The sequence below is a fragment of the Megascapheus bottae genome, chromosome 11 (genome assembly GCF_031878675.1).
Source record: "Megascapheus bottae isolate mThoBot1 chromosome 11, mThoBot2.hap1, whole genome shotgun sequence".
Classification (NCBI taxonomy): Eukaryota; Metazoa; Chordata; class Mammalia; order Rodentia; family Geomyidae; genus Megascapheus; species Megascapheus bottae.
Genome location: NC_143519.1, coordinates 11,516,273 through 11,542,400, shown reverse-complemented (window position 1 = coordinate 11,542,400; position 26,128 = coordinate 11,516,273). Strand labels below are relative to the sequence as shown.

The window sequence follows — 26,128 nt, the reverse complement described above, 5'->3', positions numbered from 1 at the left end:
AGAGTGCTTTGGCATATGAGGCATAACTGAAGGGTAGCTGAGCTACTCTGATGAGTTGAGGGGTAAAGAAGAGAAATTCAAGGTCCTTACAGTTTCTGGTCTCAGAATTCACCTGTACTCCCACCTGGAAGGCTGTTAGGAGAATCTCCGGAACCCAGGCATTCAAGGCTAGCATGGGCACTATCACAGCAAACATAAAGTTCTGCATGGAAATGAATAGGGGGTACAATAAGTAAATATTTCAGAAGTCTGTCAGTGATTGTTTTTTGCAGTTTAGATAGATGAATGTCTGTGTCAGTGAGGCCAGATGTAAGTTGTCATAAGACGCTCAGTTAAAAGGCTGTGAATGTAGCAGGAAGAATGAAGAGCAAACATCTTGATTAAGAAGTAGTTTTGGGGCCCGGGAGTTTGGCCTAGCGGTTAAAGTGCTTGACTAGCATGCACAAAGACCCGGGTTCGATTCCTCGGTATCCCACATACACAACCAAGCCGGAAGTGGCAGAGACGAGACACAACCAAAAAACCGGAAAAAGTGGCAGAGACAAGACTGCGACGGCGACAGAGAGCGAAAGAAGCGAGCTGAGCTGAAGTGAACAGAGCCCAACCGAGTGGTGGCCGGAGCGAGCGGGGCCGGAGCGAGCGGGGCCGGAGCGTGCGGGAGCGAGCCGAGCCAGAGCCTGCGAGGCCGGAGCGAACGGGGCCAGAGCGAGAAGGGGCCAGAGCGAGCAGAGCCAGGAGCAAGCGAGAGCTGGCCGGGCCGGAGCGAGCGGGGCCGGAGCGAGCGGGGCCAGAGCAAGCCAGGGCCAGAGCGACCCGGGCCGGAGCGAGCGGGGCCAAGAGCAAGCTGGAGCGAGCCGGGCGGAAGCAAGCGGGGCCAGAGCGAGCGGGGCCGGAGCGAGCAGGGCCGGAGCCAGCGGGGCCGGAGCGAGCAGGGCCGGAGCTAGAAAGAGGGCCTAGCCGGGCCGGAGCGAGCTGGGCTGGAGCGAGCGGGGCCTGAGCTAGAAAGGGGGCCTAGCCGGGCCGGAGCGAGCAGGGCCGGAGCGAGCGGGGCCAGAAAGAGAAAGGGGCCAAAAAAAAAAAAAAAAGAAGTAGTTTTGATGAGGATACCATACTGAATTAGCAAGGTTCTTCTGGAACCTTCAGAGAAGGTAATATACTCTAATGCTGCTATATCTTAAAGATTGGCAGTTCTCTTTGAGGATTGTGACAGGTGTGTACGAGAATTCATTTTGTGAGTGCGTTCATTATTTTTATGATCACTCTGACCAAATATTTGAGCAAGGGAAAAGAATTGTCTTATCATGGTTTCAGAGTTTCAGAGATTTCAGTCCATGGTGCCTGACTGTGATTCTGGGCCCAGACGAGGTGGTACATTGTGGGGGAGCACGAGGAAGAGGAGGCTGATCACTTCATGGCAGACAGGAACTAGAGGAAAAACCACACGAAGGGTCTCAGTGACATGCTTCCAGAGACCTGCTTCTTTCTCTAGGCTCTGCCTAGTTCCCACCACCTTCAGAAATAGTGCCACTGGCTGGGATTCAAGCCTTCAACATGTGGACCTGTTGCAGACATTTCAGATTCAAACCTTACTAGTGGTAGGACAGAGATGAGGTTTTCAGAGGCAGGCAATGAGTAGGATGGCTTCAGGAGTAATTTGGTTGACTTTTATTGTTTATGTCTTGCCATATTAAAAATTGAATTTGAGATATTGATTAGATGTAGACTGAATGTTTGATTTGAAATGTATTTATTTATTTATTACCAGCCCTGGGGCTTGAACTCAGGGCCTGAGCACTGTCTTTGGGCTTTCCTCAAGGGTAGCACTCTACCACTTGAGCCACAGCATCACTTCCAGCTTTTTCTATGTATGTGATACCAAGGAATCGAACCTGGGTCTTTGTGCATGCTAGGCAAGCACTCTACCACTAGGCCAAACTCCCGGCCCCATGTATTATTTTTATATGGAATTTCCAATGCCAAGATTTTATTCAGTCAGTTACATTATAAGACACACCTTTCACAAAAGTCAGGTAATTTTTGTAGAATATGATTAGCTGTTAGCAAGTTGAAATGGATACACGTTTGCTTTTTATGTATGCATTGAACAGCAGCTTAGGGAAATTCTGTATTGTGTAAAAGTAATATATAAACTTAAATTTTGAATATCAACATGGTTTCTATTTTCTGGAAGATGTTCACTACAGTGTTGGTATTCTTAGGACATTGGAAAAGGAGTATCTGAAGAGGTATTCTAACAACAGTAAATGTTTATGTTAAGGGTTAATAAAAAATTATAACCTATTCTGGAGCATTGAGAGGTAAAGTTTCAGGTAATAGGCTTATTTAGTGGAAATAATTATTATGATGGCATATAGTGTTGAGACATAGGCCGGGAGGTTGGTATAGTGGTAGAGTGCTTGCCTAACATGCATGAATAGCTAGGTTTGATTCCTCAGTACCACATACATAGAAAAAGCTGGAAGTGGTGCTGTGTGCTCAAGTGGTAGAGCTCTAGCTTGAGAAAACTCAAACATAGTGCTTAGGCCCTGAATTCAAGCCCCAGTACTGGCAAAAAAAAAACCACATTGAGATATAGTCAGGCGCTAGTGGCTCACACCTGTAATCCTAGCTACACAAGAGGCTGAGATCTGAGGATTAGGGTTCATAGCTAGCCCAGACATGAAAGTCTGTGAGACTCTTATCACCAATTAACCTCTAGAAAACTGGAAGTGATACTATGGCTCAAGTGGTAGAGTTCTAGCCTTGAGCTGAAGAGCTCAAGGATAGCACCTACGCCCAGAATTCAAGCCCCCTGACTGACCATCCCCCCAAGAAAAAAAATTGAGATATAACTCACATATCATCAGATCCAAAATTTCCAAGCATTCAGTGGTTTTTTTGTATATGTACTGTGTTGTATGATCATCACCACTGTCTTGTTCCAGGTACTTTTTTTTTTTTTTTTTTTGAGTGGGTCATGGGGCTTGAACTTGGCCTGAGTGCTGTTCCTGAGCTCTTCAACTCAAGGCTACCACTCTATTCCCTGGTCCTGGGCTCTGTCCCTGAGCTCTTCAGCTCAAGGCTACTACCCTATCCTTGAGTGGAGCCCCACTTCCCATTTCCTAGCAGTTAATTGGAGATAAGTGGAGATAAGAGTCTCAGGTGCTTTTGTGCCCGGGCTGGCTTTGAACCTTGATCCTCAGATCTCAGCCTCCCGAGTAGCTAGGATTACAGGCATGAGCCCCTGTGCCCAGTGTTTCGGGACATTTTTATCACTCTTCAAAGAAACCTTGGAGCTAAGCACAGTGGCTCAAGCCTGTAATCCTAGCTGCTTGGGAGATGAGGATCTGGGATTATTGTGTAAAGCTAGCCTAGGCATAATGTTTTTCAGCTGGGAGCAGCAGCATCCCAACAACGAAGGGAAGTGTAAGTAGGAACATAGTTCAGGCTGGCTTGGGGACAGAGGTAGCCCAAGTCTTGAATATAATCACTAGAAAAGGGGACAGGTAGACTGGCTCAAGAGGTGAGTACCTGGTTAGTACATATGAGGCCCTGAGCTCAAACCACACTACTCTCCCCTCCAAAGAAACAAAACCAAAAGACTGTGCTATCACTCCCTTCCGATTTTTATCCTAGTGTCTAGCAACCATTTATAATAGCAATCATTTATAAAATGCATGTGCCTACTGGATACGTAATATTCTTTTGTGGTTATACATTTTTCAATGTTCTTGGGCTAAGCAAAATATCTTGTCTATGGAATCATATTTCAACAGAAAATTATACAATCCTTGATTCTAGAAGTTATTCATACCATACCAAGTCAAATTGAGCATTGGAAAAATTATGAGTTAGATTTATTTTTTGTGTTTACAGAAAATGTAGAAATGCAGTCTCGGCTCAGCCTTCCCCTTCCTTTTTTTCCTAGGCAAGATTACAGAGAGGTCATTTATTACTCAAACAAGGAAAACTTGATGAAGCAGAAGATGACTTTAAAAAAGTGGTAAGTTTAATTTTTATGTGGTTCTATGAAAGCAGTATATTTTGGGAGAACATATTAGATCCACTGTTATCTTTGTATCAAAACCTGTAATTGTATTTGTAGCTAAAATGGAAAATATAAAGATATAAGAATCACAGTTCCTGAGTTAATGTTTGGTGACGGTGGCAAAGACTCTCATGAACAGTTGGCAGGTGGAGTATGCATGGTCATTGTGTGATCCTGACTCATGCTGACCCAGCTGAGCTATTCTGCTTTGTCTTGCCTGATAATAGACTTGTCAACTGAGCTATTTTTCATGTTCTCTAATGACGTGAGAGACTCTAAATTTGATTTGAGTTTTGCAGTCTCATCTATTAAGGCTACCTTACAGAGAGTGTAAAGTACTTTTGGATTTTGGGGGAGAATGTTATGATTATGTGTTCCTGAAAAGTCCTTTTTTGAGGAACCTCCATATTGGTTTTTATATTGGTTGTACTAATGTATATTCCCACTTAACAGTGGGAAAAAAAACCCTTCATTTTCATTGTAGTTAATTTAAGGTCAAGTGTGATATGTCTTTACTAACATATTCAGCCAGCTTCCATGATAGTTAGTCAGTGGTTGTGTGTCAGTTGGAAGCATCCAAAATAACTTCAACTATGTTCCCCTCACTTTGAGGGACATTCCCAACCCAGACTAGATCTGATACCCAGGTTGTCTCTATACCTTGCCTATACTGTAAATGATAGTGCTGTAATAAATATGAGAGTGCACATAATTTTAGGAAGAGACGATTTCATTTTCTTAGTATGTGTACCTAGGAGAGGGATTACTGTCCATATAGTAGTTCAGTTTTTAATTTTTAAAGAAAATGGTGGACCGGGAGTTTGACCTAGTGGTAGAGTGTTTGTCTAGAATGCACAAAGGCCTGGGTTCGACTCCTTGGTACCACATACATAGAAAAAGCCAGAAGTGGTGCTGTGGCTCAAGTGGCAGAGTGCTAGCTTTGAGGAAAAAGCCCAGGGTCAGAGCTCAGGCCCTGAGTTCAAGCCCCAGGACTGGCACAAAAAAAGAAAAAAAATGGCATGCTATTCCAGAAATACTATCTCAATTTACATTCCTACCACCAGTGTTCTTTTTTTCTCCACCCTGGGCAACATTGTTCTCATGTTTGTTCTCTGTCCTCTCTCTTCCCCCTTCCCCCTTCCCTCCTCTCTCACTGTCACCTTCAAGGACACATCTCCAGAGTTGTAAAACCTCCCATGAGGCCTTACCTCTTAAATGTTTCCAGTGCTTTTCTGTAATACCAAGCTGAGGATTTAAGTTAAAGGGCTTGAACAAATGGGCCTTTTGGAGACATTCTAGGTTCAAATGATAGTTTTCCTAACAAGTATAGGATAGCATTTCACTGTATTTATTTGCATTTTCCTCATTATTGGTGATTTTGAGCACTCTTCCTTGAGTGTGTTTTTCATTTTTATATAAATATGCCTTCAAATCCTTCACCTTAAACTCTGGGCCTGGGAGCTGTCCCTGAACTTCTTTTGCTCAAAGGTAGCACTCTACCACTTGAGCCACAGTGTCACTCCTGGTTTTTTCTGAGTAGTTTATTGGAGATTAGAATTTCACGGACTTTCCTACCTGGGCCGGTTTTCATCTGCAGTCCTCAGATCTCAGCCTCCTGAGTAACTAGGATTACATGCATGAGCCACTGGCACCTGGCTCGTTGGCCATTTTTAAGTTCAGTGTAAATTTTCTATTATATAATGCCAAGGGAGATAAATTGAGAATCTTCTGAAAGTACATATTATACTTTTTCTATTCTCCTTTCTTCAAATTTATGAATTATGGTTAGATCATACCAAGGGGTAGGGATAGAGCTCAGTAGTAAAGAGTGTGTGCCTTGCATATAAGAAACAAAAAAATCCATAATAGGGAGACAGAAAGTTTTGTGTTTTATGTAGAATACCCTTTAATCTCTCCATGACTACTTGGCAGGGTGTAAGCACTCTCACCTTTCTTTTGTCATCCATGGGAATGCATATAACTTGTACCTAAGTGATTAATTCAGGATTTTGATAAGTTTTTAAACACTAAAATCTTATATGTAAATATTTAAAACTTGGCCACTGAAAAAGGGCAAAACTTTCACCTTACATTATTGCCTTGCTTATCTGTTGCTGTATAACAGATTAACTGTAAAAAGCGCCCCCCCCCCTTCCTGTTATCTCACAGCTTCTGGGGTTAGGAAGCTAGCCACGGTATGACTGGGTCCTCTGTGCTTGGTCAGCCCTTCAGTTTTTGGGATGGGTAGAACTTTGTGCATAGTAAGAGATAAGCTCTGCTTCTCTTGTTTTATGTATATAGCTCAAATCCAATCCAAGTGAAAATGAAGAAAAGGAAGCTCAAACTCAGCTTAGAAAATCTGATGAAATGCAACGTTTGCGCTCACAAGTACTTGATGCTTTCGAAAATGCAGATTATACTGCTGCTATAACCTTCCTTGATAAGATTTTAGAGGTAAGTGTCTTACATACTACACCTAGCAAGGCTGGTGCCACCAGTTATGCTTCTCCATTTGTTTTTTGATGAGGATTTAACTTCCAAGGATGTAACATTTTACAGAAGAGAATTTTATTTATCAGTAGAATACAAAATATTTTGCTAATAGACTGTCCTTTTTCTGAGTAGAAATTAGAACGGTTGGTTGAATATACAAATCAGATCTTAGAAAATTCTCTTAAAATATGAATCAGTGGGAACAACCCTCTAATAATAAAAACTATTCGCTTACATTTGGTTGTTTAGAATTATATAACCATGGAGGAAAATAAAAGACTGTATTGGATCTTCTTTAATTTGAACTTTATATATTCTTGAAGAAATTATTGTGTTGTTTTTGTCACATTTAACATAGAAGTCATGGCATTAATTGAAGATGTTTTATGGTGATAAATATGCAGATAAAATATGTGGCTGCAAGAATGAATATCCATACTTCATTGTTTCTTAAAGGTTAGTTCTTTTGTTTCTCAAGGTTTGTGTTTGGGATGCAGAATTACGAGAACTTCGAGCTGAATGTTTTATACAAGAAGGGGAACCTAGGAAAGCTATAAGTGACTTAAAAGCTGCATCCAAACTGAAGAATGATAATACTGAGGCATTTTATAAGATCAGCACACTGTACTACCAACTAGGAGACCACGAACTATCCCTCAGGTCAGTTCTGCTCATCTGGTCATTCTTTGGTATCTGATCATAGTCTTTTTTTTTTTTTTTGGCCAGTCCTGGGGCTTGAAATCAGGGCCTTGGCAGTTCTTGGAGATTCTTTGTGTTCAAGGAAGGCTAGCACTCTACCACTTGAGCCACAGCATCACTTCAGGCTTTATTGGAGGTTTACTGGAGATAAGAATCTCACAGATTTTTCTGCCTGGTTTGGCTTTGAGCCATGAGCCTGGTCCTCAGATCTCAACTTCCTGCGGTAGCTGATATTGCAGGTGTGAATCACCGGTGCCTGACTGAGCATTGTTTTATAAGATTATCTCATCTTGGAGCCAGGAGTGTGGCCTAGTGGTAGAGTGCTTGCCTAGCATGCACAAAGACCTGGGTTCGATTCCTCGGTACCACATATATAGAAAAAAAGCCGAAAATGGTGCTGATGCTCAAGTGGTAGAGCTCTAGCCTTGAGAAAGTCCAAGGACAGTGCTCAGTCCCTGAGCTTAAGCCCAGGACTGGCAAAAAAAAAAAAAGTCCAAGGAGGCTGGGTGCAGTGGCTCATGCCTGTAATCCTAGCTACTCAGGAGGCTGAGATCTGAGGATCAAGGTTCAAAGCCAGTCTGGGCACCAAAGGACCTGAGACTTATCTCCAATTAACCTCTAGAAAATAGGAAGTGGGGTTTGGCTCAAGGGTGGGGTGGTAGCCTTGAGCTGAAGAGCTCAAGGATAACATCCAGGCTGAGTTCAAGCCCCATGACCCCCCTCCCAAACGAAAAAACGAAGCCCAAGGTCAGTGCTCAGGCCTTGAGTTCAAGCCCCAGAAATGGAAAAAAAAAAAAAAAAGGCAAAAAAAAGAAAGATAATCCCATTGCATTTAATAACTTTTTTTTTTTTTTGGTGGGTCATGGGGCTTGTATTCTGGGCCTGGATTCTGTTTCTGAGCTCTTCAGCTCAAGGCTACCACCCTACTCCTGGAGCCACAACCCCGCTTCTGGTTTTTTAGAAGTTGATTGGAGATAAGAGTCTTTAGTGCCTGGGCTGCCCTTCACCTGCGGTCCTTAGATCTCAGCGTCCTAAGTAGCTAGGATTACAGGCGTGAGCCACCATACCCAGCCTACATTTAATAATATTTTATGATTAAAGTCATTTTCATGTTTTCTCAACTTATATATTTTGTTTCCCTGAAGTTATTATACTTTCATGTAGTTTAATAAAATAGACTTATTTAAATAAATGAGAGTTTGACCTAGTGGTAGAGTGCTTGCCTGGCATGCACGAAGACCTGGGTTCGATTCCTCAGTACCACATACATAGAAAAAAGCCAGAAGTGGTGCTGAGACTCAAGTGGTAGAGCTCTAGCAAGTCCAAGGACAGTGCTCGGGCCCTGAGCTCAAGCCCAGGGCTTGCATAAATAAATAAATAAATAAATAAATAAATAAATAAATGGGAAGGCTGTTTTATTTATAGAAACAAAGGTAGGTATTATATAACAGTACATCATTTTAATTTGAATTAGTATCCTATGGTGCAATATCTAACACAAAAATATATAATGAATTATGAAGTATGTCTTCTATAAATAAAAATACTTTTATCATAATTTTGTTAGCATGGGAAATAATTCTTTATTTTGACTGATGTATTTTCTTTATATGAACAGTGAAGTTCGAGAATGTCTTAAACTTGATCAGGATCATAAAAGGTGTTTTGCACATTATAAGCAAGTAAAGAAACTTAATAAATTGATTGGGTCAGCTGAAGAGCTTATCAGAGATGGCAGGTAAGAATATTCTTTTTTTTTTAATTGTAATGTATAGAGGGGTTACATTTATATTCACCAGATAGTAGGTGCATTACTTCTCACACATTATACCCCTTCTCATGTTTTTGTCCCTATTTCCCCCCCCCCAATCATTTTGTTTTCCCCCCTTTCCTTTCCTATTTCAAATAAACAAATAAAGGTATATATAATATTGCCAGGTAACAAAGTCAGATACTGTAACAATATGAGAGTAACCAAAGGGCACCAAAAGAGTAGATAAATAACATAGTACATTAAGAACAACAATCACACAAGATAAAGCTCTTGTTTCCATATCCTGGCGATTCATTATAGCTAAGTAAGCTGTAGTAGCACAGAGATCTCAGTCCCGTAAGAATATTCTATATGAACAATAGGGCCTTTCCGTTTTATGTCTGGTAGTGGCACTACTGAACTGCTGCTCACTTATTACCTGGTCATTGGGAGTGGGACAGTCTAGATGGCACCTGGCTGTTGGGGTCCTTCTCGCATGTCTAGGAGGGGGGTAAAATGGTGGTGGAACCCACGAATAATCCCAGGAACACAGACTCCAGAGACCAGACTCTTGGTGCAGATCTAACTTTATTTTAGAAAACATGCTCACTAAAACACAGATCGAGTGGTGGCAGTTGTTGGGTCTTTCCCGAATGTGACTGTCAGTCAGTGGTGTCCTGAGACAGGCCCAGCTTGCCTGGAGCTTGGAGCTTCCGGGAGCTCCCGAGAATCAGGAGGGGCCAGGCAGGTGCCAAGCGCCCTCTGGCTCCGGACTGCTTGCTTCACTGAGTGTGCTCAGGAGTATATGTGCTCGGGAGGGCACGGAGTTACAGATAGCAAGCAGCCTGGGCTCCTATGCCACTAGCTAGGAAGCCCCACTGCCGGCCTTAGCAAAAATATAGGGATTATATTTCGCTGTAATAAGGCAGAATGTAACTAACAGTTACTGTGTATCCTTACCTGCAGATTGGTTTTATTTTCATTTTTTTGTTTCCTGTATCAAGCACTGAACTATGAGGGTACAGATATGAATTTTACCTCAGTTTTTGACCTTGAAAATTTTGTGACTTAATTTGGGAAATAGACATAAACTACTTAATAAAAGACAATGTATATGTGCATGTACATCTATCTATCTATGTGCATATGTATATATGTAGATGTGTATATATGTCTATATGTCGGTGTATATATTTACATATATAGATGTATACACACATACATATGTATAAATATGCATATCTACATAGATAGATAGATAGAGTTTACACATTCTAGTAAGAGTACCATAGCAGGGCATGTAACCCAGTCCAGTATGGCCAGGAGTAAGGAGACACACCCATGTAGGCTTAGCACGTGCTATACTTCCAGCAACAGTGCTGCTAGCCCTTTATGCTTTCCTTTCTGTGTAAAGAACTTCCTTTAGAGTTGTTGACTTTTTCAGTTTTTCTAGAAATTTTATCTAGGTATTGGATTCTGGTTTAACAGATCTTTCCGTCAGTGCCTTATACATTTTGGGCCACTTCTTTTTCTCCTCCATAGTTGCTGATAAAAACTCGCTTTTCAGGGCTGGGAGTTTGGCCTAGTGGTAGAGTGCTTGCCTAGCATGCATGAAGACCCAGGTTCTATTCCTTGGTACTACATACATAGAAAAAGCCAGAAGTGGTGCTGTGGCTTCAGTAGTAGAAAGCCCAAGGACAGTGCTCAGGCCCTGATTTCAAGCCCCAGGACTATTAAAAAAGAAAAGAAAAAGTCACTTGTCATTCTGCTGTTTATTTTTTTCCAATATAGATAAGGCAATTTTCTTATTTCCTACATCCTTTTTCTTTTCTCTGGTATTGCATTGTTTCTTGGCATGGATTTCTTTCTGTTTATCCTCTTTGCAGTCTCTTAACTTCTTGAATATGGTCATGCACAACATAATGTTTGGTCAAGAAAGTATTATAAGACTGTAATAAAGCTGATATATTCCTAGTTCTGACATTGGTCTATTATAAAAGGAGGGCAGTGCAAGTATCTACCACCTTCATAATGTTAGATGAAGCAGAACTTTTTTTCTTGTCCCTTGTTGATATTTAAGGGAGAAAATTTATTATTAGCAACCTGAAACATATCTGTGTGCGTATGTGTGTGTGTGTGTGTGTGTGTGTGTGTGTATGTGTGTATGTGTGTGTGTGTGTATGTATATGTGTATGTATATGTATATGAGCTGAGGTTTGAACTCAGGGCGTCTTGTTCTTGCTTGGCTTGCTTGCTTGCTTGACTGGCTTTCTACCACTTAACCCATGCCTCCAGCTTTGATTTTTTTCCTGGCTATTTTAGAGATAGAGTTTGAGACTTTTCTGCTCAGGCTGGCTTTGCATCATGATCTCATGATCCTTTGTATCTCAGTCTTGAGAAGCTAGAATTACAGGTATAAGCCAGTAAAGGCATCCAGCTCTGACATACACTGTGACAGGGCTGTAGGGGATCTTGCCCAGCCCTACCACAGACAAAGTGTGTTGGAGGTGAGGTGAGGGTGTGACTATAAGAGTGGACTGGACCACAACTTTTATTGCCTGATAGTTTTCTGTGGTTTTTTTTTTTTTTTTTTACACAACCATCTACAGGTCCTCTGGCCATGGAGAGCAGCTTACGTTGGGTTTTTGTTTTGTATTTTTTATCACTGGCAACTTCAGCTCCCAGTTTGGGACGTATGAAACAAAAATGAAACCTAAGCAACTTAAATCCTGTTTTCCTTCATGTTGAGGTCTCTGGCTAGTCTGCTTTTGCTCTCCTTTGTAGAGTCTTGTGTTCTTAAACCCAAACATGTTAATTGTGTAGGGATTTTAGTTGTACTTAGCTGGAAGGACTGGGAAAGGTTCATGTACCTCCCTTTCCCAGAAGCTAGCCTTTCTTTTCTTTCTTTCTTTCTTTCTTTCTTTCTTTCTTTCTTTCTTTCTTTCTTTCTTTCTTACTTTCTTTCTGACTTTCTTTTTTATTTTTTTAAATGCTGATCTTGGGGCTTGAACTCAGGGCCTAGGAACTGTCCCTGAGTTTCTTTTGCTTAAGGTGAGCACTCTACCACTTGAGCCACAGTGCTACTTCTGGCTTTTTCTGAGTAGTTTATTGGAGATAAGAGAGAGAGAATCACAGACTTTTTTGCCCAGGCTGGCTTCGAACCATAGTTCTCAGATCTCAGCCTCCTGAGAGGACTGTGTTAGGACTACACAGCTAGGCGTGAACCACTGGCACCTGGCCTAAATGTTCTTCAACCTGTTGTTTAAATACATCAGCATTTAAGTGTGAAGACTGCTACATTTTGGAATAACGTGCTACAGTGGCATGTGCATGTTTTTATTTTGCCATTGTTTAGCACTGTATGTAGCAAGACTAGTACCTATTGAAAGAAAATGCTGCAGCTGTGCTGCTTTCAGAAAGCCTGGAAAGTTGGCAATTTAAGCTGGTTCTTCCTCTAAGGCATTACCTTGTACTTAGTTGTTAATGCTGACCTTTATTATGTACAATAGTGGAGATTTGTTATTTTCATGAAAATGAGTAGTAACAGGAAACAAAATGATCTGTTTTGTTGCAAATGCCTCGTCCAGTGGTGGGACTGAAACTAGGTGCTTTACTGCGATGAGGTTCTGTCAGACACTTAACGCTGGGCTTGACTGTTCTCACAGGCATATTTCAATTGGTCTGTGTTCAGTTCTTGTAGTCAAGTGTTTTCTGTCCTACCCTACTGTCCTTGCTGCTCTGGATTAAGGCCAGGGCAATATTTGGAAGTAGGTGCTCATTCAGCTGACTTGATGAAGCGACACGTAGTGAGGGAAGAGGGTAATTTCTATAGTTGTGGAGATAATATGCTTCAGAATTGTTTCTCATCATGATTTACTCATTTACTAGATACATGGATGCCACTAGCAAGTATGAATCTGTCATGAACACAGAGCCCACTGTTGCTGAATATACAGTTCGTTCCAAAGAAAGAATTTGTCACTGCTTTTCTAAGGTAACAATTGAGACTTGTGCCCAGAGGTGATAATAGTTAGTATGTGGAGTAACTGCGGTCCATTCTTTACTTACACTCCCATGTAGGATGAAAAGCCTGTCGAGGCCATTCGAGTATGTTCTGAAGTATTACAGGTGGAACCCGACAATGTGAATGCCCTGAAAGACAGAGCGGAGGCCTACTTAATTGAAGAAATGTATGATGAAGGTAAAGAAGCACTGCAGTAAGACAGACCTAGCACTGCAGCCTAGCTAGGTCTGCACACAGCTCTTGTACCTAGCTTTCTCTCACTGCACTCCTGGGTTAGTTCTGTCTTCTTTGGAAAAAAAAACTTGATCATGTTTTTGTCTTTCTTGGATTCATGTGTAACCACCGAGGTGGTGTGAGTCCAGAAAAGTATTACCATGTAAGAAATTCTGAGTCGGGCCAGGAGTTTGGCCTAGTGGTTAAAGTGCTTGCCTTGCATGCATGAAGACCCGGGTTCGATTCCTTGGTACCACATATATAGAAAAAAAAGCCAGAAGTGGTGCTGAAGCTCAAGTGGTAGAGCTCTAGCCTTGAGAAAGTCCAAGGACAGTGCTCAGGCCCTGAGCTCAAGCCCAGGACTGGCAAAAAAAAAAAAAAAAAAGAAAAAAGAAATTCTGAGTTAAAACTAAGCATTTTATGTATGGTGAACTGTTAATTAGGGCAAGGATCAATTAGTTAGGTTTTCTTTCTTTAGCTTTTATATTGGGTTAGCATTGTTAACACTATTCACTGTGACATTTCCATCAGGCATGTACTATACCCTGATCACACTTTTCCTCTCTGCTTTCTCTTGTCTCCCCGCTCAGGTTTTCAGCAGGTCTCACTGCTCTATTTCCATGCACGCACATAAAGTCCTTCAGTTATGCTTGTCCACTTTTTTGGTGTGCTTGAGATGCTTCAAAGAGCCCTGGGAATATCTGTCATTTAAGTCTGAAGAATTTCATAAAAAACTTACTGCTTCTAGTCTTTCTTCCTTTTTTTAAATAAACTTTCTCTGTAAAAATGTTCTGTTTAGTCTTTCTCCTTTTACATCAGTTTGAGTTTCCATTGAGATAGAGTCTTGCTGACATTTTGCCTAGGCAGGCCTGGAAGCCCCCTCCTCCTAACTTGAGCATCTGAAAAGGATAGGATGACAGTGTTGTCACCAGGCCTGGTTATGAGTCTTGTGAACTTTTCCGCTTGGGCTCGCTTCAAGGTGCAAAGCCGTTCTAATAGTTAGGATTATAGGAGTGAGCCATCAGTGCCCAGCTAACTATTGTTTTACCTACACCATGAGTCTCCCCTTGGGACTTGCAAAGCACTTTTACTTTAGACTAGAATTTGGCATATTAGTCAAGTCTGCTTCATATTGTGGCTTTTCTTTTCCTTTTTCTTTTTGGTGGGTCATGGGGCTTGAACTCATCCTGGATCTTGTCTCTGAGCTCTTCAGCTGAAGGCTACTACCCTAGCCCTAGAGCCAAGCCCCACTTCCCTGTTTTGTTTAGTGATTAATTGGAGATAAGAGGCTCATGTTCTTTAGTGCCCAGCCTGGCTTTGAACTGTGATCCTTAGATCTCAGCCTCCTGAGTAGCTAGGATTACAGGTGTGAGCTATTATGCCTCGCTATGGCTTTTCTTTTCTAGTCTTTTATTTTCCTGTATTTGATATGACATGATGTCCTCTATGAGCTGAACTTCTTTTACATTTGCTTTTCAAGATTTGGCCATACTTTTGTTTTCCACTCTGAATTGCTTTGTTTCAGATGTGTGTGTATAGAGTTGAGTTTTGCTTTGTGATCCCATATGAAATTCTTTTTTTTCATATATTTTTAATTGTAATTAATAGAAGGATTATATTCACCAGGTAGAAGGTGCATTACTTCACATACATTGATACCCTTTCTCATGTCTTGGTCCCCATTTCCCTCTCCCCACTCCTGCCCCTCATCTTGTTTTCCCCCCTTTCCTATCCTATTTCAAATAACCAAATAAGCATATATACAATATATCAGATAACAAGGTAAAATATTGTAACAATATGAGATTACCAAGGGACAGCAAAGAGATGAGAGATAACATGGTACATTAAGGATAACAATCACTCATTATATGGCTGTTGTTTCTGTATCCTGGAGGTCCTTTCATTTAGTGTCATCCTATATGGCCTTATGTATCTAGGTTTTGCCCAAGGTTTCTACTGATTATGACAAATGAGGGAAACCATTGAGCCTATGTTCCTTTGAGTCTGGCTTACTTCACTCAATATTTTTTCTAAGTCTTTGAAATTCTTTTAAATAGGTGAGTTAGACACATTTACATTTATTAGTATGACACTTATTTGGTCTAAGTTCTGTTTTTCTGAGATCTTTTTGCTGCTTGGACTATATTGCTTGGTGTTGTATTCTGATATTTTCGGAGGTTTGTATTTCTGTTCTTGGTTATTTGTATAGTTTTATTCGTTTAGCTATCTTTCTTTGGTTTCCTAATGTAAGGAACAATTTAGCGTGTTTCCTCTTCCTCCTAACTGTTTTTCCACCATGTAATAACCTAGGAAAAATATGAAGGATTTGCTTTGCTTTTTGTATTATTACTGATTTTTTTTTTTTTTTTTTTTTGCCAGACCTGGGCTTGAGCTCAGGGCCTGAGCACTGTCCTTGGACTTTCTCAAGGCTACAGCTCTACCACTTGAGCCTCAGCACCACTTCCAGCTTTTTTCTATGTATGTGATACCGAGGAATCGAACCCGGGTCTTCATGCATGCTAGGCAAGCACTTTAACCACTAGGCCAAACTCCCGGCCCCTTATTACTAATTTTATCAGTGCTGGTACAAGGGTGAAATGGAGGAAACCACGTGGAAGATTCCCACAGGACAAACACATTCCATAGTGTGCAATCCAGGATCCATGGCTTTACTGGCAAATTCCCCTTAGCTCATACCTAAGGTATGACTTAGCTTAAGTCATTGTTCAGATGGGCCATTATCGAGGAATATTGGAAATGTTCTGCAGTCTAACTTCCCAGGTACTAGCCAGGCCATCTTCATCATTGATACAGGTCTTCTAATGATGAGTCTCAGGCACGCTGAGTTGTCTCTTCTGTATGGAGTTAGATAGCTACATGCCTTTTACTTTTTAAATATTTAAAATACTCGAAATCATGCCTATGGAATGTCATCAGACTTGTAATACTAGGCCTGTTTTTGATTGGAAGTGGTATGTGACATAGTCATTTTGACTACTGGTATGTCCTTTCTTCTGTTCCCTTTCTAACTTTTCCTTTCTCCACATTGGATATATTTTCTTTCCCAGTCTTTCATTTGCCTTTTTCCAGTCACTCAGGCCTAGTGGAGATAAAGTTTCTCTGCACTCATTGAAATGGATGATTCTAAGATACCTTGCGGGAGATATGAGAATGTGGGAGAGTGGGCAAGTAAACCACAAACAGTATTTTGTGGAGTTGCAGTAAGAAGAACTTTCCTTAACTTTCATATGTTCATGAAGAACATTTTTGAAGGTAGCACCACTTAAGCCCTTAGCAGTAAGAGGCAGAGGGAAGGGGCTGGGACAGTGATGACCTTAGTATCAGTTTTCCAAGAAGTAATGGCAACAAGTTGTAATTCCTCCTCTTAAACCTATTTTGACAGCTATTCAGGATTATGAAGCTGCCCAGGAGCACAATGAAAATGACCAGCAGATCCGAGAAGGGCTGGAGAAAGCACAGAGACTATTGAAGCAGTCACAGAAACGAGATTATTATAAAATCTTGGGAGTAAAAAGGTAAGTTACTAATTTAAATGTACGTTGCTAAATTTAGTTAATTGTTTTGAAGCTAATAATTGCTCTTTTTTCCTTTACCCAATTTGTTTACTTATGCAATTTTCCTCTTATATTGTTTGAGTATTCTTTAGCATTATAAGCTATTTCTTTGACGGAGAGGAATGGTACAGTAGAGAATTATAAGTTGGTGGGAAAGAAGCTGGGCATGATGGCTCATGACTATAATCCTAGTCACATAGGAGGTTGAGATCTGGAGGATAGAGGTCAACATTAGCCTTGTTAACCTGGCAAGACCATGGACCTCAACCAAAAAAAATTGAGTGTAGAAGTATGTGCATGTCATGCCAACTATGTGGCAAGCAAAAAGCAGAGGCCTGTGGTCCAGGCCAACAAAAAGAGCTGGGGTGTCATTCAAGTGGTAGAGTACCTGCTTTGCAATTATAAGGTTGTGACTCTAAATGCCAGTAACCCTCCATCCCCCCCCCCCCACCACCAAATAAAAGGCTGTGATGTGAATAGGCCTGGGTTTTCAGGAAGGATTAAGTAGTAGGAGTGGTGTTTACTTTGATAGCACAAATACTAAAATTGAAAAAGCCACTGTGCAAGGGACATGCAAATTTGTGCAATATGCCTTGTGTTTATGTGTGTGTGCGCGCGCTTGTGTGCATGTGCACACATGCATACATACGTGTGCACATGTGAGCACATTGGTTCTAGGAATTGAACTCAGCCTGAGTGCCCTCCCTGAGAGCTTATTTTGCGCAAAGATAGTATTCTGTCACTTGAGCCACAGCATCACTTCTTTTTTTCCTGAGTAGTTTATTGGTGGTAAGAGTCTTTATGGACATTTCTACCTGGGCTGGCTTCATACTGCAGTCTTTATATTTCAGTCTTCTAAGTAAAGTAACTAGGAGTACAGGCATGAACCACTGGCACTTTGCTATGTTTTTTTTTCAATCCTCGGGCTTGAACTCTTGGTCTGGGTATTGTCCATGGGCTTCTTTTTGGTCAAGAATAGTGCCTTACCACTTGAGCCACGTCTCTCTTTTTTGAGTAGTTTATTGGAGATAATCTCCCAGAGGCCTTCCAGACTGAACCTCAGTCCTCAGATCTCAGCCTCTTAAGTAGCTAGGATTATAGATGTGAACCACTGGTACTCAGATTGTTCCATATTTTTATATGGTTGGAGTACTCTGTCTACATGTATGAATGTAGAACAGTAAAACTTATTGAAATTATTTCAAGGAGGGAGAAGAGATGAAAAAGAGTTAGAGGGGATGAATTTGACTAGGGTACCTTGTATGTATGTAATATATATGTATATATAATTTAACACATGCTAATAAAACATATACATACACATAGAATTTCTTCTCTGGTGCTAAGGGTCTACTCTAAGGTTTTGCATGCCAAGACAAGCTTTCCACCATAGAGCCACCTCCTGAGTCCTACAAGGTCTCTTCGCTCTTCTTTTTCTTTTTGTGCCAGTCATGTGGCTTGAACTCAGGGTCTGGGCATTCTTTGCGCTGAAGGCTAGTGCTCTACCAGTTCAGCCTCAGCTGTGTTTCACGTTTTTTGGTTAATTGGAGGAAAGTCTCACACTTTCTTGCCCAGTCTGACCTTGAATAGTGATCATTGGTCTCAGCTTCTGGAGTAGCTAGGATGATAGATAGCTGTGAGTCACTGGAAACCCGCAGATCTTCCCATTTTTAAGGCAGCAGGTAGGACACAACATAACTTTAATAATTTCATTTTACCACCCTTCAGAAATGCCAAAAAGCAAGAAATTATTAAAGCATACCGAAAATTAGCATTGCAGTGGCATCCAGATAACTTCCAGAATGAGGAAGAAAAGAAAAAAGCTGAGAAAAAGTTCATCGACATAGCAGCTGCTAAAGAAGTCCTCTCTGACCCAGGTATGATGTTTTCCCTGTCTTCCCGTTCGTCTGACAGTGCAGTTCACTCTCTTACCTTTGCCATCTCGGGTGGGTGGAGAGTGAGAAGGGTGGTCACCGTGGCTGTGACAGCCCAAGTGCATGTCTGTCCTGCCCATCTCTGGGGTCCCCGGGGGACACGGCAAGTGGAGGAGCATCAAGTAGGAATGAGAAGGCAGTGCTTTAGAACTTCTACTCTTTAACCTTCAGTGTTTCCTGTGATGTGGGAGCACAGCACTGAGCATAGCAGAGGCATCTGGTAGGTGCCTTCCAACTTCCCAGGGCAATGGTGAATTCTCTCTACCAAACTCCCAGGAGCTGGGGAGGCAATCTCCCAGTAGTTTAAGTTAGAGCAATCTTGCCCTAAGTTCAATGATTAGATGTACTGATGTGTATTTTTTTGTTTGTTTTGGTCTGCTGTGGGGCTTGAACTCTGGGTCTGGGCATTGTCCATGAGCTCTTTAGTTTCAAGGCTACCACTCTACCATTTTGAGCCACAGCACCACTTCTGGTTTCCTGGAGATAAAGAGCCTCACGGACTTTCCTGTTTGGGCTGGCGATCCTTGGATCTCAGCCTTCTGAAGTAGCTAGGATTCTAGGCTTGAGCCACCAGCACCCAGCAAGTATTTTTTCTTTAATATACAGTAATAAGTGGAACTTAAGAATAGCAGTAACATTGAGCAATGCTTTGCCCCTACAAAGGAAGTTGAGTGTAAGTATATATACATCCCTGTGTGTGTGTGTGTGTGCGCGCGTGTGTGTATGTGTTTGTGATGGGGCTTGGCCTGGGCGCTGTTCCTGAGCTCTTCAGCCATTTCCTATTTTCTAGAGGTTAATTGGAGATAAGAGTCTCAAGTCCTTTTGTGCCTGGGCTGGCTTTGAACCTTGATCCTCAGATCTCAGCCTCCTGAGCAGCTAGGATGACAGGCGTGAGCCACTGCCAGTCCTGGCCTACATCATTTTTTTTGTGGCCTAATGTCAGTGTGGGGAAGCTGATTTGAGCAGCATAGATTCAACAAATTGACAGGAAATCCAGTTTGCCCCATTAAATCTTTCCTGTGCATCTATTTAAGTTGAGGAATTGAAATTAACTGATCCATTAAAAAGTTCTAAATGACAGAAGTATACTTCACAGATTATAACAGGAATAGAAACACTGTTCCATTCTTCTGCATTTATTAAATGGCTTCAGTGCCCTCGAATAGTTCAAGGATTGAGCTGCTCTATTGTACCCAGAATCCAAAGTCTGCTGAGCGGGAGAGATGGAGAGCCAACCATTGAGTCTCTTGAGCTTTTCTACTTGGGCTAGCTTTGAACTGTGATCAGCCTCCAGGATCAGTAGCTAGGATTACAGGCTGAGCCATTGGTACCTGGTGAATTAACTTTTTTAGTCACTTTCTTCCCACCCTGCAGCCTGCCTTGCTGTGTTCACCTCCCTTGTGTCTGCACTGGTCTCTGCTTAAGGCTGAGTGGCACAGAGCGGGGCAGCAGCTGTCTGGGTTGGAATGAGCCTCCTAGAGGGGAGCCTCCCTAGGAGAGCCTCAGCCCCCTAACCTGTGAGAAAATGTCCTGCTGTGTAGATTCCTGGGGCTGCGGAAAGCCCATTAGATGTTTGCAGCAGTAGCAGCAGTTAGTGAATGTGTGGTCTGGTAGGCTTCATTTTGGGGGGCTAGAGTTGGTGATGTGCTCTTTCAGAAGCCTTGCTTTTAGAGGTCTCTTTCTGGAATTTGACATGCAGGCACGACTTTTTCACTGCCATACTTCCCAGAGCCCTGTCCCCACATAGGAGTTAATACTCATGTCGTTGACTTTTTTTGTTGTTGCTATTGGTCGTAAGACTTGAACTCTGGGCGTGGGTGCTGTCCCTGAGCTCTTCAGCTCAAGGCTACCACCCTACTCCTTCAGCCACATAGCCATTTACGATGTTTTGGTGGTTAATTGGAGATAAAGAGTCTAATGGAATTTCCTGCCTGGGCTGGTGTAGACCTAGGTCCTCAGATCTCAGGCTCCTGATTAGCTAGGATTACAGAAGTGAGCCACCGTGCCTGGTTCTTTGACTTTACATGGGCTCAAGATCCCAGACTGATCTTGAACTCCCAGTTTTACTGCCTCTGCCTCAGTTTTGGGATTAGATACCTGTACCACCACACCCAGCCATACATGAGTCAACATGCTGACTTCTTTTGTAGAAATGAGGAAGAAGTTTGATGATGGAGAAGATCCGCTGGATGCAGAGAGTCAGCAAGGCGGCGGAGGCAACCCTTTCCACAGGAGCTGGAACTCATGGCAAGGCTTCAATCCCTTCAACTCAGGAGGACCATTTCGATTTAAATTCCACTTTAATTAAACCATTTTTCTGCCTCCCCCCCTTTTTTAAGATTAAAAACAAAATCTTGTTCTGGGATCCTAATGGAAAAAAGAAATATTTTAGTTTGTCCACGACCAAAGAGTTGTTTAGTTACTAGAGAAATGGCTATTCCTACATATTTGAAACTTAAGGTTGCTGATGTACAGGGGCAGGCAGGGAAGAAAGGTTCTGTTTCTGACAAAGCAGCCTGTATTCATTTTTGAGTGTTTGGGAGGCGGCTTACCTACAGAGGTGCTCACAGTCTGTATTTTCCCACATTGAAGCACATAGAGCCTTCTGTTCCAGCCTTGCGAAGTACTTGTGGGAGCTGGAATCCTAATTGGGGCGGGGGTTGTTTCAGTATTCTTACAGAGAACAGTTGTGCTGTATGTTCTTTAGGGACAAATATGCTTCACCTGTGGCTGGTGCAGTCACGTGCAAGGGTGACGTCATTGTGCCGCCTTCAATATGGAAGCATTTGTGTGTGAGCCAACACAACTGTCACTGAGGAAAGACCGAGTCCATGTCGGGGTATACTTGTTACCAACTAGTAATGAGAATGTCCAGGTATAAACTGGATTGGTTAAGCATACAGTTGTGATTATTGCTGAAGATTTACAGAATTCCAACTTGAATTTAATTGTAAAAACTGATGAGCCCTTTTGTTGAATATTAAATGGAAAAACTAACGTATGTAAAATAGGTTCAGAGAGTATGAGTAGTATTATTTAAAATATTGCTGAAGTTCAGTTTTAAACGAATGAAGTTCTGAATTGTAAACAATTTCTATGCCCAAATTGGCTTAGAAAGGTAAAGTTGGTCAGTCAGTATACACATGGCATGCAAAGGTCCCACTCTGAAGCAACAGGAGTGGGCAGCTTCTTCTCGCCCCTCTCTGACACTGGGTCCAACTTGGTGGGATGTGCTGCTTCCTGGTGCCTTGGCTGTCAGACCCTCCCAAGCAGGTCTGCACGCTGCCAGTGGTCCTTGCCTAGAAGCGTACAGGCTTGTGATGGAGTCGGCCCTCTTACAAAGTAAGACAAAGGTGAGAACTAACAATTTGGACTAGATATACTAGATACTTTTTACCCTAAAAAAGTGAGCATTACTAAATCAATGTTGAATACTTATAGAAATACTGATGCTGCATTTAAAATCTAAGAAAATTATTTTACATGAGAATTGTTGCCTTTATTCTAGAAAGGTTTTTGTTTTTGTCTTGAAGCATTTTGAAACAGTTTAAGTGTTGAAGGGTCTACTGTGTCTTTATGAAATTAAGCATTTTAATTTGTTATGGAAGGCAGTTTAACTCTGAATGTCTATAGTAGCCAAGCACAACTCGTCATCTTCTATCCAGTCATATCCTTAACCTTTGCGTGACAAGATTTTTTGACATGAAGAATATAGTTCATATGATTTTAACTGAGCAAAACATTTAAGTGCTTTTTGTATCTCCCTTGGAACTTATTTCTTACCAATCAGCTTAACAGTGCATTTTTAAAACTATTGATCACTTTCTAGTTTTCATTTCACTTTATAAGTCTAAAATTTTAGGCCAGTATGAAAATTATTCCCGAGCTAGTTCACTTTTGTCTGTTCATTTACTGTTAGTCACTTCAATACTTCACTATATGACTGTTTTTCAATCTGGCCCCTTCTGTGATGACTTTCCTGACCTCTGAAATACAGCAGTGGCCTCTACTCTCAAATGTGAGGATTTGCATAGCTGGAGCACAGGAAACATGAAGTCACTTTTTCCTCCGTTTGGAGAGGGAGAAAAGTTGCCAAGAACAAGGAGCCCAGAGCTAGGTGTGGCAGGCTGGTGGGCTGGGCCACATGGGAGATGCTTCCAGCCTGGTTGCCTCTGCTTGCTGCACAGAGGGGTTTGCATTTTATTTTTTCCTCTCATTTGTAACAATCAGAACAACGGTGGACTTAGTTATCAGCTGAATGTGCACAGGTGCTTGCCTATGAAGAGGAAGAGGAAGCTTTGGTGCCAGGTGCTAAGTGCCAATGCCATGGAGGAAATGAGGTCTCCGGAATCTGGTGCTTTGCTGATGAAGGAATGGCCTTTCAGTTCCAGTCTGGATGGCCATCTGCAGTCATGTGGTGCGTGCTCGCCTCACAAGTGACTGAAACTCCTGGAGATGTGAAGTCGGAATCGCCATCGTCTCTTCCTCCTGCCTATGTAGGGTATTATGTGATGCATAAACATTACAGATGTAGCTTCCGCCCTCCTCTCCCTCCCTCTCTCCTCCCCACTTTCTCTCTCTGTCTCTCTCTCTGTCTGTCTGTCTCTCTGTCTTTCTCTCTCCCTCTCTCTCTCCTCTATTTCGGTCTGTTATTAGAGACTGCAGGTACCAGATTACTTTTGTGGCAATTTTCCAGCTGACTTTGACTCCATTTGCACGCATGACACTGTGTTTGGTGGTCTCTTGTGGAGCAGTGTTTGGGCTGGTGCTGTGCACGCTCTTCAGAGCAGCAAGTATTCAATCCAGCAGACACTGCTTAAGAAGGGAGTCCTCACTGACCTCATTCCTTACTACTGCAAGCCTGTGCTTTCATACCATGAATAGATGAAAATCTGAAAGCAATGTCAATAGTTCACTATTGTGAATTGGATGTGATATATTAAATTTTAAGATATTTTTCCCTTTAGTAGGTATTTAAAGTTTAAATATCAGTATAAGAAAAGTTATTAAGCCAGCTCTGATAATGGAACCTAAAAAAGTAAACTACTTGATTTTTTTTAACAAAAATATTATAGGTAACCCAGTTTTTATTTTAATAAAAGTAGAATAATTTGAGATTTGCACCATTTTCTATTCTTGGTATACAAAAGAAAAACGCCATTATTTTTGGTGGCCCTGGTGTTAGAACTCAGAGACTTGATGCTTACTCAGCTCGCATGCTGAGCTTGAGTCACAATTTCAGTCCTTTCTCTGGTCTTGAAGACTTTTCTCCTGGGCCGCCTTTTAACTTCAGTCCTTCAGATTTCAACCTCCTGAGTAGCATGAGTAGCTTAGGTTACAGGCAAGCTACTGGAGCCCAGAAATATTTCACTTTTAAAGGTATGCAATTGGTCTGAGTTGTACTAACACTTAGTATGAAGAAAGAATAAGATGCAGAAGTTTAAAAGGATGTCTTAGTTAACTCGGTCAGAGCCACTTGCCTTAAAGATACAGGGTACTGGTGATGGGCATAGGTGGCTGGTGATGTTTTCAGTGAGTACACATCAGTGAGATAACCTCAAGAATCAGTTGACTTTCATAGTTACAAAGGAAGGCAAATGCTAATTTGTCAACAATGAACATCTCTATTCTAGATCAGATCATTCCTTTTATGTCACTGGCAGAGTTTAATTTATTCTGTAGTTTCAAGTGATGTTAAGGGGGGAATACTTTTTAACAGATGATCTCATTTGCTGAATGATTTAAGAGTAAAATTAGCCACTGCGTGGCTTCATGTACAGTAACAACAGATTCTGTTGTACTTGTTTGTGGATAAAACACCTACCTGAAGAGGAAAAGCAGGGCACAGAGGAGGTTGAAATTAGAGTTATTTGAGAAGTTAAATTATTACTCTTACCCTAAGGGTCTGGTTTGTTTTGAATGAGACAAGGCTAACTTAATCCATCTCAACTTAGTGTTTTAATTGAGAGGGAACTGAATGTTAATTGAAATGGCTCTCACACATGTCTGCAAATATGGGTACTATTTTTATGCCCGTGTATTTTCACATTTAATAAAAATATTTATGGTCATATCAGTACTTTTTGATTTATGTTGTCTTTGAGCAGAAAACTCTTAAATGAAATGGCAGATAAAAATATAAAGTGTAGGAATGGTTGAAATCTCTTAGCCCATCAAATCCTAGGAAAGCATGACTTAGGAAGTACACAGTTTTGTTTTTTTTTGGTTGGTCGTTGGGGCTTGAAATTTGGGCCTGGGCGCTGTCCCTGAGCTCTTCAACTCAAGACTAGTGCTCTACCACTTGAGACAGAGCTCTGTTTCTAGTTTTCTGGTGTTTCCTTGGAGATAAGACTCTCACAAACTTTTGTTCCCCGGGTTGGTTTTGAACCACAATCCTCAGATCGCAGCCTCCTGAGTAGCTAGGATTACAGAGATGAGCAACTAGCACGGGGCAGTTCTTATATCATGCCATGAAAATTTTATACTTCATTTATTTCTCTGGCCCCAAAGTGAGGGAGATGGAGCAACAGATCTCTCAGTGAAACGTCTAGTAGCGAAGCAAAGTTGCTTTCCTCTCACTTCTATATTCTTCTTGCCCTGATTTGAGGAGAGGGTAGAATACTTGTATTTACAGCTTTCCAGAAAGCTCATAATGCTTCTCAGTTCAACTTCCTGACATCTTGACACTATATGCACAGCAGACAGGAGGCCCCAGGGCTACCTGACCACAGACTGGGCAGGTACAGCAGGATTTTCTTCCTACCTTGCGTGTGCCAAGCCCTCCCCTTCCCTCCCCAGCTCAACACTGCTTCAGTCATGGTCATTTGGAGTTTATGCCTTAGGGGCCTTGAAAACTAAAACAATCTGCACATGTACCTGCTTCTGTTTTCCGAGGCCTCAGATTTTCCCTCCTGGATTCCTGGGATAAGGATCATAGGCCGAGACACTCAGGAAAGTAGCGCACACAATAGTTCCTAGGAGATCTGCACACAATACTTCCTAGGAGATCCAAACCAAACAAGATTGCAGCTGGTTTTTAGTCCTTGGCAGGAATTTGTGTATTTTCTTGAGCACTGTGCCATTTGTAATTAAAAGGCTTCCTCCTCCTTCCATTGGTTCCCCACATGGATGTTGTTTTTCTCTCCTCTGTGATAGAGTCTTGAGATAGGAATGGGTAACTACCATACCAGGTTTTCTTCAGATTTTATTAGGCCTTTGCTTCACACCTATATGCCAGCTGTGGGAACCTTCTTGTCCTGGTATTTTGTAATCCCAACTTTGTAGCTGTTCTTGCCAGGGGCACAATGGCATGCTCTGCAGGGGCCTGCCTCCAAAACAGGCCTTCAGATCTGGGGAAACTTACTCTGGGCATGATGTGAGGAAGAA

At 41.8% G+C, this 26,128-nt stretch overlaps 1 protein-coding gene across 1 annotated transcript in view; it reads left to right on the top strand.

Moving 5' to 3' along the window:
• The window catches only part of Dnajc3 (DnaJ heat shock protein family (Hsp40) member C3), a 41,746-nt gene extending 16,928 nt beyond the window's left edge, over positions 1–24,818 (top strand). Inside the window, exons 4-12 of the mRNA XM_090341961.1 lie at positions 3,929–4,003; positions 6,350–6,502; positions 7,020–7,201; positions 8,859–8,978; positions 12,882–12,987; positions 13,074–13,194; positions 16,637–16,769; positions 18,537–18,685; positions 20,893–24,818. Of these exons, the coding sequence (XP_090198087.1) occupies positions 3,929–4,003; positions 6,350–6,502; positions 7,020–7,201; positions 8,859–8,978; positions 12,882–12,987; positions 13,074–13,194; positions 16,637–16,769; positions 18,537–18,685; positions 20,893–21,050 (1,197 nt within the window). The 3' untranslated portion in view covers positions 21,051–24,818. The remainder of the gene's footprint in view (positions 1–3,928; positions 4,004–6,349; positions 6,503–7,019; positions 7,202–8,858; positions 8,979–12,881; positions 12,988–13,073; positions 13,195–16,636; positions 16,770–18,536; positions 18,686–20,892) is intronic.
• Positions 24,819–26,128: the final 1,310 nt, after the last annotated feature.